This window comes from Hemitrygon akajei, chromosome 4 (assembly GCF_048418815.1).
Source record: "Hemitrygon akajei chromosome 4, sHemAka1.3, whole genome shotgun sequence".
Lineage (NCBI taxonomy): Eukaryota > Metazoa > Chordata > Chondrichthyes > Myliobatiformes > Dasyatidae > Hemitrygon > Hemitrygon akajei.
The window spans coordinates 28,758,208-28,773,396 of NC_133127.1; the positions used below are offsets into that span (position 1 = coordinate 28,758,208).

Consider the following 15,189-nt stretch of genomic DNA (forward strand, 5'->3'; position numbering starts at 1 on the left):
ACTAATTGCAATGAACAAAGCATGAAGACGTAACTTATTCCTTTTGCTTTTACCACACCCCAACTTATGTGACTATTTGCCATAATAAAAGTGCAATCCAGAATACAATGCAGATAAAGAACAGATACGTAGCTCCTACAATGTTGTTTAATTGTTTTTTTTTCTCATCCCATTGAAATTGACCTTACTAAAATTAATTAATTTTACTTTGAATTTCTCCTTTTCTATGGCTAAGATGATCACGTGATGTCATTACCACTATATCCTCAGTGACCAGAAAATCTGCAGATTCTGGAAATCCAAAGCAACAGACACAGAAATTACTCTTCTAGTAATAGCATTAAAGGCCAACAGGATGACAAGTTTATGAAATGTGGTTCTAGGGCACAAGGTGGGTCAAGTGCACTATGTTTCATGTGGGGATCATTGAGGAATAACATGCTGGAGGAACTCTGCAGGCCAGGCAGCATCTATGGAAAAGAGCAAACAGTCTATGTTTTGGGCCGGGACCCTTCATCGGGTCTGGAATAAAGTCATGATGAAGGTTCTTGACCCGAAATGTCGACTAGTTCCTCTTTTCCAAAGATACTGCCTGGCCTGCTGAGTTCATCCAGCACTTTATGTGTGTTGCAACACTTTTTATTTATTTTATTCAGGTGAATATACTGCTGTGCAGTTGTTCCAGTGAACCAGCGTTGGAGCGGTTGCCCACATCTTCGGCTCTGTCAGGATTAAATTAACATTCATGCAAATGAGCTGGTCACGCATTGTCCGATTAGAAGAGTTGTGCGCAGGCGCCAATGGTTAGAGTGCCGGCGCCGTGTCGATCGCGGCCGCGGAAAATGGTGCTGCGCCGTGGCGAAGGGCGGGCCTGAACCCTGAGGTGATAAACATCGGCCTGACAACAATAACAAAAGCGACCGGCGCTCTCCCTTATTGATAAATTGGAGAGAGAGAGAGAGAGAGATACATATTAATTCGGATTTTGACGACGGAAATATTTCCGATAAGGCTGCAGTCGGACTGAGATGCCGGGGTGCCCCGTTTAACAGCGCAGTCCGCTTCTCCCCGCCCCAAGATGTGGCTCAAGCTGTTCTTCTTGCTCCTCTACTTCCTGGTCCTCTTTGTGCTGGCCCGGTTTTTCGAAGCCATCGTCTGGTACGAGACCGGAGTCTTCGCCACGAAGTTGGTAGACCCAGTGGCGTTGAGCTTCAAGAAGCTGCGGACGATCCTAGAGTGTAGAGGCATCTGCTACGCTGGCCTGCCCGAGAAGAAAGATGTCAGGGAGCTGGTGCAGAAATCAGGTATGAAATATACTCGCCTCCAAAGAGTGTTGATGCAATACCACCCACACGAAAACCTGAGATGTTTTCTTAGCAGATACTGACTGACCTGTTTTCAATTATTTTGTTTGTATTAATAATCAGGTGATGGGGTGGGGACAAGTACATTCTGTCTCCAAGGTATTCATCCACTAGGAATTGATATTTCAAGAACACTTATCATTGGGTGACTTCTATATTATGTCACCTTATTCTGAATTTTTTGCTTTATTTTTTAGATTAATGTTGCGACTTGAGGAGTTGCAGGATTTCCAAATACCTTATGCAGTAGGTTATTTGCAAATTGTTAACGAGACGTTATGTTGAAAGTATTTTGCAAATTTGCCTGTTTTATAGGAGGAGTTTTGACATTTCATCCATAGTGATATTGTTGGTTTTAATATATCAATATTTCCCGTGTTTTTATTAAACGTATGCTCAGTAGCCTCTTTATTAGATACACCTGTATACCTAATTAATGCAATATCTAATCAGCAAATCATGTGGCAGCAGCTCAGTGCATAAAAGCTTATAGATATGGTCAAGAGTGTCTCTTGTTCAGGCCAAACGTCAGAATTGGGAAGAAATGTTATCTAAGTGAAGTTGCGGAATGATTGTTGACGCCAGATGGGGTGGCTTGGTATCTCTGAGAACAATAGTCTTTAGGGTTTACAGAGAATGGTGCAGAAAACAAAAATCATCCAGTGAGCAGTACTTCTGTGGGCAAAAATGTCTTGTTAATGAGAGTGGTCAGAGGAGAATGGCCAGACTGGTTCAAGCTGACGGGAAGGCGACAATAACTCAAATATCCACCTGCTGTGGCAGTGGTGTGCAGAGGAGCATCTCTGAACTATCAACATGTCAAACCTTGAAGTGGATGGGCTGCAGCAGCAGAAGACCATGACCATACACTCAGTGGTCACTTTATTAGGTACAGGATTTACTGAATGAAGTGATCACTGAGTGTATAAATCAATGGATAATTTGTTCAACAACTTTAGGAGAGTCAGACTTAATGTGTGAACTTGAATGTTGATTCACAGAGTAATGTAGAAAGGATATAGAAAGGCCTTTTGGTCAAACTTGTCCATACTGACCACGTTGCCCCACCAAGCCAGGACCACTTGCCTGCATTTGGCCCATATCCCTCTCAACCTTTCCTATGCATGTACTCAAACAGTTGTTGCTATTGTACCTGCCTTGACTCCTGGCAGCTCACTCCATACACACATTGTCCTCTGCATGAACAAGTTATCCCTCAGGTCCCTTTTATATATTTAATCTTTTATGTTGAACATGACATGATTGCCTTGAAAAATGCACCAATGTTGTGCAATTAAGAGAAAGTGAACTTCCAATCTGTTTGTCACATTAAATCAGAAACAGTATTATGTATAATCTATTCAAGTACTAGAATGTTTGCATCTGTTACTTATTTAAAATGCCTTTTTCAGTTTTTCTAAATTTTAAAACATTTAACAGCTAATTTGTGAGGATTCAAACTTGGTTTTCTCTTTATTAGTTCCAGGCCTCCAGATTACCTCCACACTAACGGCTGCACAATCACTATTCCCTAAAGAAAACCATATTGTCTATTTAAATAATAACCTGACGAAGCAGCTTTTATAAAAACAAATGGACAATCAGAAAGGTTATGTTAAAAAATAAAAATGACAGTATCAGGATAAATATGTTCATATGATTCCAGTGTTGAAATAGACACGTTGTCTGCTGGATCTCTATTCTTGGGGAGAACTTTTACTATTTCTAAACAATTAAAGTTATTAAAAACATGTAAAAAAAGGCAATATCAGATAAGTGTGAATGCGAAGGTTCTGGTCAAAATACATTTGAATTTGATAATTGGGAAAGAGTGTTGGCTGAAATCCGGTCTTCTATTGTTGTGCATATTTGGTAATAAAGCATATGGCTAACTCAGTGGGAGTGGATTTAGTTTGATTTCAGCAGGAATGTACAAGCTTTGCAGTGTTGATTTTGAGGAGAAAAAAGTACTTGCATTCACTGCCTTTTGCTATATCGGTATGCCCAAGGAGCTTTTTGGATTGAAGTTGCTTTAGTAACAGAAGAGACTCTGCAACTAAATGTACAGAACAAAATCCATTATTAATAATATCATAATGATCAAATCTATTTGTTGATGATGAATAAATATTAACACACTAGAGATGAAGCTCATTGTAATGTGAACAGGTGGAAAATTGTAGCAAAATAGTTAGGACATTGATGCATTTGTTGATACTAGGATATGTCACTCTTCTAAAGGGACTTTCTTCCAACTATGCAGAACTCCCGTAGAATGCAGAATGCCGAACCCTTAGACTTCAGTCGTATCTCAGAAGTTGGACTTTAACCCATAACATTCAGAGAAAAGTGTTACACCTAATTTACTGTTGGCAACTACAAAGTAGCTGTAATGTTTCCAATATTTTTCCTGCAATCCTCTAATACCTTCTCCCTAGCACCTGTTCAAAGTCGTATTCCAAATAATTGATATGTATTTTACTTCTAAGGTAATGTTTCGTCAGAAATAGTTAACCTACTTAAACTTTTCTAAGGGGAAAATATAGTCTTGTGTATAAAAGAAAATTTAAGACCATAAGACATGGGAACAAATTGGGCTATTCAACCCATCAAGTCTGCTTTCCATCCATTCCATCCATTATAGATGATTTATTATCCCTGTCAACCCCATTTTATCCATAACTTTTGATGTCTTTGCTAATCAAAAACCTATAAGCCTCTGCTTTAAATATGCTCAGGCAATTGTAACTAAAAATAATGACGAGTTTAGGTTCAGGTTAGTTTATTGTTGTATATATGAGGGTACAATTAAATGACTTGCTCCATGAAGATCACAGAAAACAGTATACATGGTGATAATAAGCACAATGACCAGGGCACAGAGAATGGAATGGTGCAAAATATTGTATTGCAGACTGAGGTGGTGCAAAAAGAAATAGTTAGTTTTCTTTTCCTTGCTTTTTGAGAACCCTGAAAATGTTTTAAAATTTCAACAATGCTTCCTCAAAATGCAATATTATTGAAACATCCCTTAATGATACTATTCTAAAATTCCTTTTATTGTCATAATAACCATATTGGTGGGATTTTTTTCTGTTTGGTATATTATCATTGCATTACATTCCATACAACATTAATTTAAATAATTTGCCTGCTCAAGCTCTACATACTGGAGAGTGGAAAAACTATAAACAGGTTTTCCCATGGCACTCAAGATTCCCAGATTTTGGAGGAAATGAAGCAATGAAGGAAGGCAGGAACATTTTGATTTCCATCTCCAAATCAGAATGTAGGAACTGGAAAGAGGTAAATATTAATCTTGGAAAATGCTGGAATACGCACAAAATGAGGCTGAATATCAAGGGAAACAGTCTCTGTGCTCTTGTCTCTGACATGACTTGACCTGAAAAACTTTCAGTATTTTCTCTTCAGATTTGCAGAACCTGCATTTTGAAAAATTAATGTTTGTAGAAGGTATAATCCGAGGATCGTCATCTTTTCATGGTGGAGAGGCTTGTGAGTTCTGGAGATCCTGACAGCGATGCCTTTTGAAGTTTGTCCATTTGGTGCTTAGCTCTTGGTAGGGTCACCCACAGCAGTAAAGTCAAGGGGGAGGTTCAAAACAAAGATTGTTCCAACCAAGATGTCAGCAGTGGAGCTGGTGGAAGATGATGATCCTTCACAATGGCAGAGAAGGCAAAGAAAGCCTGCATTATCGTCGTGCATTCCATGCCACTGGACCCTGCCCCTGATTTGTTAAGGACCGCATGGCGGCTGCACATGCATCAGCCTCCCGACGTTAAACAAGGTCACTTACAGGTGTTCTCCATTAAGGGAATTCACTCTAACATCCCAGTTATGTAGATCCGGATCAGCATCTATAGCCACCTGAGGATCCATTAATAGGCAAACCCTCTGAAGAGAATCATACCCAACTAAAGTGACTGTATTACCAGTTGTGGTAGGGTTTAAAGGTATGGATAGGTAATTCTCTTCATAACGTAGCTTGAGGAGCAGGAGTACTTATCCCTCCCCTGTTTGTTAAACCTTGCAGCACCATCACCTTATGGTCTCCAAGTCAAAACGTCATAGAACTGGAATCAGGAAATCCAAGTCAGAATATTTGACTTCCTGCCAAATCATGTTCAGGAAAGTGAAAGAAGAATTTAGACAGGGTAGAAGAGAAAAGGATTATTTACAATATCCTGAAGGGTTAAATGTTCTAAACTCACTAAAGTGCTTAGGAGAGATTTGGAATTAAGATTTAAAATACTGTTCACTTGCACAGCGATATAAGCTCTAAATGGACACAAAATGAACTAATTATCTCTAGCATGTTTAGTATGTATCTGTAACACCAGCACTACACCTTTTGCCTTTATATTTACATGTGTTAACGTTCTTGCCAGAATACTACAGAGGTGACTTGTGAATAGACAGAACAATTCCAAGGATAACAAGTATTTAATTGGACATGTACATTCACAGATGTTACTGTTGAAATTACTATTTTAATAATTACAAAACTTGTTGGGCACTTGTCTGTGTGTATTTTTTCAGTATTTTCCTTTTCAATATTCACATTTATATATAGAATATTACAAGAAATTTCTATACTATCAATGGTTATGTAGATACTGCAAACTACCAGTGATAAGAGGTTAATTACAGGAAAATGATTCCATATAATACATACTTAAAAATATAGAAAGTGTATCCTTGTTCTTGTCTGTTGAAGTTAGCCGGAGATTCATTTTTACATAACAAGGCATGATTTCCAGTATTCTTTCAGTAATGGTTAAAACATCGACCATCCCTTTGCCTCCACAAATGCTCTGTGACCAGTTGAGTTCTTTCAGCAGTGTTTTTCTTCCCGCTCCAGATTCTAGCATCTGCAGTCTCTTGTGTCTCCAGTGGTCCTGTAATCTCATGTAAAGCAAAATATTAATTTAAATAAAAATCCTAATCAACCTGAGAACTAATATTGAATGAATACTGCAGTTTTCCTTTTCTAAAGGTCTTTAGTGATCCGGTAGGTTTTTTATGATTGCCTATTTGAATCTGGTTCCTTTTATGTCACCTATTTTCTCCAGTTTTTAAAAAAATTAAGTACAGCACCTTTAGCAGTTTAGCCAAGTTATAACATGGAAGTGCTTATAGATATCTGTTGAATTATTCAAATATAATAAATTTATTATGAGTAATGTACAATGTATTAAGCATTAGAAAGATGAAAGGGTGTATGATTTAAACTTCTCATAATAGACTATCATTCAAATTCCTGTGTTCTGTTAATGTATTCAAAATGCAATATTGATATAAAATTTTCACTGTTTTCATTGATTGTCAGATGACATCTGATGCAAAAAAAAAAATCAGGGATCACATGCTTAAATAATGGAAGTTAAATATGAATGTTTTAAATTCAAAAGTTGGAGGTCACAAGGTTTCAACTATACAGTTCCTTAAAAGTAGCAGTTCATTAAACAAGAGTTTGAGGTGTTTAGTTTTCTAAAGGAAAGAGAAATTCTAAATGATTTGGCCTAATCAAATTATTTTCTAATTCTGGGTACTCTTCTTTAGGAAGACATTTTAAGCCACCAGAATAATGAAGAAATTTACCACAATAATGCCTCATTGGTAGGAGTAAAGAAGTAATCCTGCAGGTAGATAAGACATTAATCGGAGTATTGTCTGCAGTTTTGGTCGCCCCATTTTAGGACGGATGTGGAGAGTATGCAGAGAGGTTTACCAGGATGCTGCCAATATTAGAAGGTATAAGCTATAAGGAAAGGTTGGACAAACTGGATTGTTCTCCCTAAAGTGTCATAGGCTGTGGGGAGACGTGATTTTTTTTTTAAGAAGTTGAGAAGCATAGAAACCATAACCAGTCAGACTCTTTTCCTTAGGGTAGAAATATCAGAAGACATTTTGTTCAGGTTAGAGGGAGAAGTTTAAAGATGTAACTGGAAATGATTATGACTGACCTTTCACCTTGATATCACTTTACCATGTTCTGTTATTTTCTTAAGATTTTAAATATTGGTGCTTCTGTACTATTTTCAGTGTATTTTTATTCAGGTGATTTGATGGAGGGCGAGCTTTATTCTGCACTTCGTGAAGAGGAAGCTTCAGAATCTACTGCCAGCACTAACTTCAATGGCGAGATGCATTTCTATGAGCAGGTGGAAGACACTAAAGATGGAATATGGCTGGTCCAAGTAATTACTTCTGTATTTTTTCAAAATGCTGTGTTAAGACTTCAATAATATTTTAAACTAGTAATTGTTTTAAAATGTATGTAATGAAATTTGTAGGAGGGAGATATTTTAACAGCAATAATGATTGCTATTTTAAAAATTGTAGTTAGAGAACCTGTATGTTGTTCTGTTTTAGTCATAAATGACAGCCATGTTTGCGGCTGAGTTGTCATTGTTAATTGTTCAATAGTATTAAACTCACTATATTTGTTGATCTACTTTTGGAGTTTGTTGTAGTAAGTAGTAAATGCTAACAGCATTTAAGATATTTTTAGACTATAGTCTAAAACACAAATCTAACATTGAGAAGTAGTGGTAATTGCATCCTAAGTTTAATTTGTTGCTTATCCCATTAGAATTCTATTTGGGCTTGAAAAGTGAATATTGATTACCGTGCTGAAAAAGGGGCATGGGAGTCTGGTGTGACATCCAAACCCCAAGCTGTTGATAGATGCTGTGGGATGATTCCTCCCTAGCATTGAGGACATCTTCAAAAGACGATACCTCAAAAAAGCTTCATCCATCATTAAGAATCCCCTTCACCCAGGCCATGCTCTCTCTTATTACTACCATTTGAGAGGAGGTACAGGATCCTGAAGAGGCACACTCAATGTTTTAGGCACAGCTTCTTCCCCTCCACTGTCAGATTTCTGAGTGGACAATGAACCAACTCACAAACACTCCCTCACTATTTTCGTTGCACCACTTTATTGATTTTAAAATATATTATTGTAATTTACCGATATATCATTTTTCATGTATTGCATTGTACTGCTGCCACAAAACAACAGCATTCATGACATAATGTGCCCTGAAAATGTATTCAGCCCCCACTCTTGTTCACATAAATAAGTATTACAATCTGGGGTTTTATTCAGTTTAACTGAGAATTTGTATTTGTGAATCACATGCTCCTTTTTTTTCTCCCCCACAGTAGAGCCCCAAGAAACAGGGAAAAATTGTAAAGAATGAAAAACTAAATGCGAAAACTGACATGTCAGAAGTACTCACCCCCCCCCCCCCCCACTTTTGCTCAGTATTCTGCGGCTATTATAGCCAGTAGTCTTTTGGAGAAGTCTCCATCAGCTTTGCACAATGTGATTTGTCTATTCCTCCTTGCAAAATTGCTCAAGCTCTGCCAGGTTAGTTAGAGAGTGGCAATCTTGAGGTCTTGCTAGAGATGTTCGACCTGGTTAAGGTCAGGACTGGGCCATCAATTTTTTCATTTGAAGCCACTCCATGGTTGTTCTAGCAGTGTGCTTTGGGTTATTATCCTGCTGAAAGATGATCTTCCTCCCCAGTTTAAGCTTTCTGGCAGATACTAGCAGGTTTTTATTCAAGATCTCTGTATTTAGCAGCATTCATCTTCCTGTCAATCCTAACCAGATTTCCAGTCTCTGCTGCTGAAAAGCATCCCCACAGCATGATGCAACCTCCACTATACTTTACTTTAGGGAGGGTGTTACCTGGCTGATAGACACCACACGTTCCACTTAGTGTTGAGGCCAAAATGTTCCACTTTAGTCTCTTTCAACTACAAGACCTCCTTCCACATCTTTACTGTATCTTTTAAGTGACTTTGCAAAGTCTTAACAGACAAGGATATGTTTTTTTTCTTGGTGTGGCATAAATCTTAATACTGTGCATCAGCCAGGTAACACCATCCCTGTTGTAAAGTATGGTGGAGGTAGCATCATGCTATAGGATGCTTTTCAGCAACAGGGACTTGAAATCTGGTCAGGATTAATAGGAAGATGAATGCTACTAAATACAGAGAGGCCCTGGAAAAATGCAGAATTACAGATAATATTGGAAAGTTCGGGTTAAATTGAGAAGTTTCTTTTCAGTTTACAGAAGCACATTGGGCATGCTGTTTATAAACTTAATGTAGGTCACAAATCATTTAGCTTGGTGTTTAAGATCGAGGCATGATCAGGATTAAAAATACAATACTGGAAATACTTAGCAGGTCAGGCAGCTTTTGTTGGGAGAGAAATAACCTAAAACATTTCAGGTTGATTAACTTTTGTCAGGGCTGAGAATAATTATTATTCTGAATAATAACTTATTTGTTTTCAAGTAACCACTGCCATTATTTCACAGGTTGTGGCTAAAGATAAGGATCCTTTATTGGGCAAGGATCAATGGCACAAGATGGTGAAGAAAGTGTCCCAGTTTGGTATACGTACAGGAGCTTTCAATTGTTCAAGTGACCCCAAGTAAGCTTTTTGGAGTACTTGTATTCTAAAACATTTCACAGTATGTGTAGTTAAACTGCAGAAATTGTTAATTGTTGTAAATGGCCTGACCAAACATTTTTTGCAGAATTAGACAGAAACAAATGCTTTTAGTGTATATGCATTATGATATTTACACAATGATTAAGACCTTTAATAATGAAGAAGGAAAAGTCTTGTATAGAGAGTAAATATTTAAAAGCACTTTTTTGGCTATACACTGTCAGAGGGACCATCTGCCTTGTGATTTTTTTAAAAATATATAATACTGGACATGTCACAATACTAGTAATGCCTTTGTTTCTACCCCACAGAAAGAGCTGTGGCAGCAACTAAATCATCTTTCACTTCAATGCACATTTTAGTGTGCAAATAATAGGAACTAACGAATAAAAATTTAATTTTCAGTGCAGTTTAGATGTGTAAATTTTATATACAAGGCATATTCAGCATATCTTTTTTATTATAGCTACAGTTTTACTTGTAGATCAAGAGCAAAAGAAATACTAATCAATATAAGCATTAAATCTAACTCATTTGAAAACTAGAATATGGCTACTGGCCAGATAAAGCATTTTGCTTGGTTGTCAAAAGTAAGCAACATACTTAATAGCAAATGGACACACTTAAACATAAATTGCATTCTTCAAGATTGTGGCTTTGCCTTCTAGTACTCGCCAAGTGTATGAAATAATCAACCCACTTTTACTAGTCTAGATCTTTGGGTTTATCCCAAGGGGCCCTGTTCCTACATAGTTGAATAAGGGCACCTCATCTCCAGCAGTAGCTTCCCTTTCTTGCCTTTAAAGCATTAACCTCACAGAGTCAGCTCATCTACATGCTAACTTGACAACATCATCCACAGGCACAGCTTGAAGTTTTGTCTCTCAGTTATAAACACCCTCACTATCATTGTTCTTTCAGTTTTTGGGTTCATGGTTTGAAATTTGATAAATTTAACAGTAATGTGGGAATAGCTTCACCACTAGGGCTGCAGTAATCATATAACCATATAACAATTACAGCACAGAAACAGGCCATCTCGGCCCTTCTAGTCCATGCCGAACGCTTACTCTCACCTAATCCCACTGACCCACACACAGCCCATAACCCTCCATTCCTTTCCTGTCCATATACCTATCCAATTTTGCTTTAAATGACAATACAGAACCTGCCTCTACCACTTCTACTGGAAGCTCATTCCACACAGCTACCACTCTCTGAGTAAAGAAGTTCCCCCTCATGTTACCCTTAAACTTTTGCCCCCTAAGTTGCAACTCATGTCCTCTTGTTTGAATCTCCCCTGCTCTCAATGGAAAAAGCCTATCCATGTCAACTCTTATCTATTCCCTCATAATTTTAAATACCTCTATCAAGTCCCCCGTCAACCTTCTACGCTCCAAAGAATAAAGACCTAACTTGTTCAACTGTACTTCCTTAGAAGGTTGGCGTCATTCAATGTCTGTAGTGAGATGCTGAAGATGTTCTATAGGTCAGTTGTGGAGAGCGCCCTCTTCTTTGTGGTGGCGTGTTGGGGAGGAAGCATTAAGAAGAGGGACGCCTCACGTCTTAATAAGCTGGTAAGGAAGGCGGGCTCTGTCGTGGGCAAAGTACTGGAGAGTTTAACATCGGTAGCTGAGCGAAGGGCGCTGAGTAGGCTACGATCAATTATGGAAAACTCTGAACATCCTCTACATAGCACCATCCAGAGACAGAGAAGCAGTTTCAGCGACAGGTTACTGTCGATGCAATGCTCCTCAGACAGGATGAAGAGGTCAATACTCCCCAATGCCATTAGGCTTTACAATTCAACCGCAGGACTTAAGAACTTTTTAAAAGCTATTATTAATGCTTTTTGAGATAGTGATTTAGATGCATATCATATTTTTTTACTGAGTTAAGTATTGCATGTAATTAGTTTTGCTACAACAAGTGTATGGGACATTGGAAAAAAGTTGAATTTCCCCATGGGGATGAATAAAGTATCTATCTATCTATCTATCTATCTATCAATCTTTCCCTGTAACTTAGGTGCTGAAACCCAGGTAACATTCAAGAAAATCTTCTCTGTACTCTCTCTATTTTGTTGACATCTTTCCTATAATTCGGTGACCAGAACTGTACACAATACTCCAAATTCGGCCTTACCAATGCCTTATACAATTTTAACATTACATCCCAACTCTTATACTCAATGCTCTGATTTATAAAGGCCAACATACCAAAAGCTTTCACCACCACCCTATCCACATGAGATTCCACCTTCAGGGAACTATGCACCATTATTCCTGATCACTCTGTTCTACTGCATTCTTCAGTGCCCTACCATTTACCATGTATGTCCTATGTAGCACCTCACACTTATCAGCATTAAACTCCATCTGCCATCACTCAGCCCACTCTTCTAACTGGCCTAAATCTCTATGCAAACTTTGAAAACCTACTTCATTATCCACAACGCCACCTACCTTAGTATCATCTGCATACTTACTAATCCAATTTACCACCCCATCATCCAGATCATTAATGTACATGACAAACAACATTGGACCCAGTACAGATCCCTGAGGCACACCACTAGTCACCGGCCTCCAACCTGACAAACAGTTTTCCACCACTACTCTCTGGCATCTCCCATCCAGCCACTGTTGAATCCATTTTACTACTTCAATATTAATACCTAACGATTGAACCTTCTTAACTAACCTTCCGTGCGGAACCTTGTCAAAGGCCTTACTGAAGTCCATATAGACAACATCCACTGCTTTACCCTTGTCAACTTTCCTCATAACCTCTTCAAAAAATCCAGTAAGATTTGTCAAACATGACCTTGCACCCACAAATCCATATTGACTGTTCCTAATCAGACCATGTCTATCTAAATAATTATATATACCATCTCTAAGAATACTTTCCATTAATTTACCCACCACTGACATCAAACTGATTGGCCTATAATTGCTAGGTTTACTCTTAGAACCCTTTTTAAACAATGGAACCACATGAACAATACGCCAATCCTCCGGCACCATCCCCGTTTCTAATGACATTTGAAATATTTCTGTCAGAGCCCCTGCTATTTCTACACTAACCTCCCTCAAGGTCCTAGCGAATATCCTGTCAGAACCCGGAGATTTATCCACTTTTATATTCCTTAAAAGCGCCAGTACTTCCTCTTTAATTGTCATAGTTTCCATAACTTCCCTACTTGTTTCCCTTACCTTACACAATTCAATATCCTTCTCGGTGAATACCGAAGAAAATAAATTGTTCAAAATCTCCCCCATCTCTTTCGGCTCCACACATAGCTGTCCACTCTGATTCTCTAAGGGACTAATTTTATCCCTCACTATCCTTTTTCTATTAATATAACTGTAGAAACCCTTCGGATTTATTTTCACCTTACTTGCCAAAGCAACCTCGTATCTTCTTTTAGTTTTTCTAATTTCTTTCTTAAGATTCTTCTTACATTCTTTATATTCCTTGAGCACCTCATTTACTCCATGCTGCCTATATTGATTGTAGATATCTCTCTTTTTCCTAACCAAGTTTCCAATATCCTTTGAAAACCATGGCTCTCTCAAACTTTTAACCTTTCCTTTCAACCTAACAGGAACATAAAGATTCTGTATCCTCAAAGTTTCACCTTTGAATGACCGCCATTTCTCTATTACGTCCTTCCCATAAAACAAATTGTCCCAATCCACTCCTTCTAAATCCTTTCGCATCGCCTCAAAGTTAGCCTTTCTCTAATCAGAAATCTCAACCCTGGGTCCAGTCCTATCCTTCTCCATAATTATATTGAAACTAATGGCATTGTGATCACTGGACCCGAAGTGCTCCCCAACACATACCTCCATCACCTGACCTATCTCATTCCCTAACAGAAGATCCAACACTGCCCCTTCTTAGGAAGTTCTCAGTAGTTCAGGAAAATGCCCAAATCACCCTGTGCAGTAGGGGTTAGATTATAAGCTTCACTTAGCCAGTGGCTTCCGCCTCCTGAGCAAACACCACTGCCTGGAAGTTGCCCTGTGGGCCACACCAACCTGACTTCACTGAGTCAAGATCCTGGAACTCTGTCCCTGGCAGCACTCTGGGTATGCCCACGTCTTAAAGACCATAGCAGTAAATGAAGGCAGCTCATCATCACCTTCTCAAGACCATACACAATGCTGGAGGAACTCATCATCTATGGATAGGAATGTGTTTTGGGCTGAAATCATCAGGAATCAAAGCACCTGGCCCTTGAATAAACAATAAAAGACGATATTTTACAAAAAGTCTCGTGAATGTGATTGAATGTGAGGTCAGAGTTAAATGTTAAAAAGAAATTTAACGATGCATTCAAAGGGGAGACTTGAAGCGAAATCTGCTGAGGGATCACAATTGCTAAAGGTAGGGAGATTTAAAATTGGGACTGCTCAAGAGTCCAGAATTGGGTGAGTGCCAAGATCTGTGAGGGTAAAAAGGAATTTGAGGTCGTGGTACTGCAGTACTTTGAATCATGTGGAGGACTCTGTCAAAAAGTTCAAGACCTTTGGAAGGTCTTAAAATCAAAAGGAAAATATTTGAATTTGGAATCACAAGCGTAAAGGATGAGCAAATCCTGGAATTAAATAAGATACTGAACTAAAGTTTTAATGAGCATGAGTTTCTGCAGGTTTGTCAGTAGAGTGCCAGAATAGTCATGTTTGATACTGATGAGAGAAATCTGGCTTTTGTCAGCGTACTAGTGGAACCTGTTGTTTCTTTAAATAATGTCATAGAAAAGTCAGCCATTTCCTCTCCGGCTGACACATCAGCATGAACTAGTTATTTTGTATTGGCTGTCCATCAGAATGTATCTCTTTTACTTCCCAAAAGCTTCATCAGATTCTGCTTTTAGTCCAATTTATGTGATAATTTCACTGCTGAAGCAACCTTCTACACTCAGTGGCCACTTTATTGGGCACCCCCTGTACCTAGTAATGTAGCTACTGAGTGTATCTTCATGGTCTTCTGTTAAAGCCTTTCTGCTTCAAGGTTTGACATGCTGTGCATTCACAGGTGCTCTTCTGTACACCACTGTTATAACACATGGCTATTTGAGTTACTGTTGCTTTCTTGTCAGCTTGACCCAGTCTGGCCATTCGCCTCTGATCTTTTTCATTTGCCTACAAAACTGCCACTCACTTTTTAAAATTGTTTAATGTGGGGAAAATCCTGGGAGATCAGGAGTTTCTGAGATACTCGCACCAATAATTATTCCATGGTCAGACTCACTTAGATCACATTTCTTCCCCATTCTGATGTTCGGTCTGAATAACAAATGAATCTTGAGTATGT

The 15,189-nt window shown here is 38.5% G+C and overlaps 1 protein-coding gene across 2 annotated transcripts in view; it reads left to right on the forward strand.

Annotated features, from left to right (window-relative positions):
* Positions 1-782: 782 nt before the first annotated feature.
* Positions 783-15,189, forward strand: part of rnf103 (ring finger protein 103) — a 42,985-nt gene continuing 28,578 nt past the window's right edge. Inside the window, exons 1-3 of one of the 2 annotated variants that reach the window (XM_073042197.1) lie at positions 783-1,304; positions 7,446-7,585; positions 9,728-9,843. In XM_073042197.1, coding sequence (XP_072898298.1) covers positions 1,079-1,304; positions 7,446-7,585; positions 9,728-9,843 — 482 coding nt within the window. In that variant the 5' untranslated portion in view covers positions 783-1,078. The remainder of the gene's footprint in view (positions 1,305-7,445; positions 7,586-9,727; positions 9,844-15,189) is intronic. The other variant, XM_073042200.1, reaches the window with a different exon arrangement.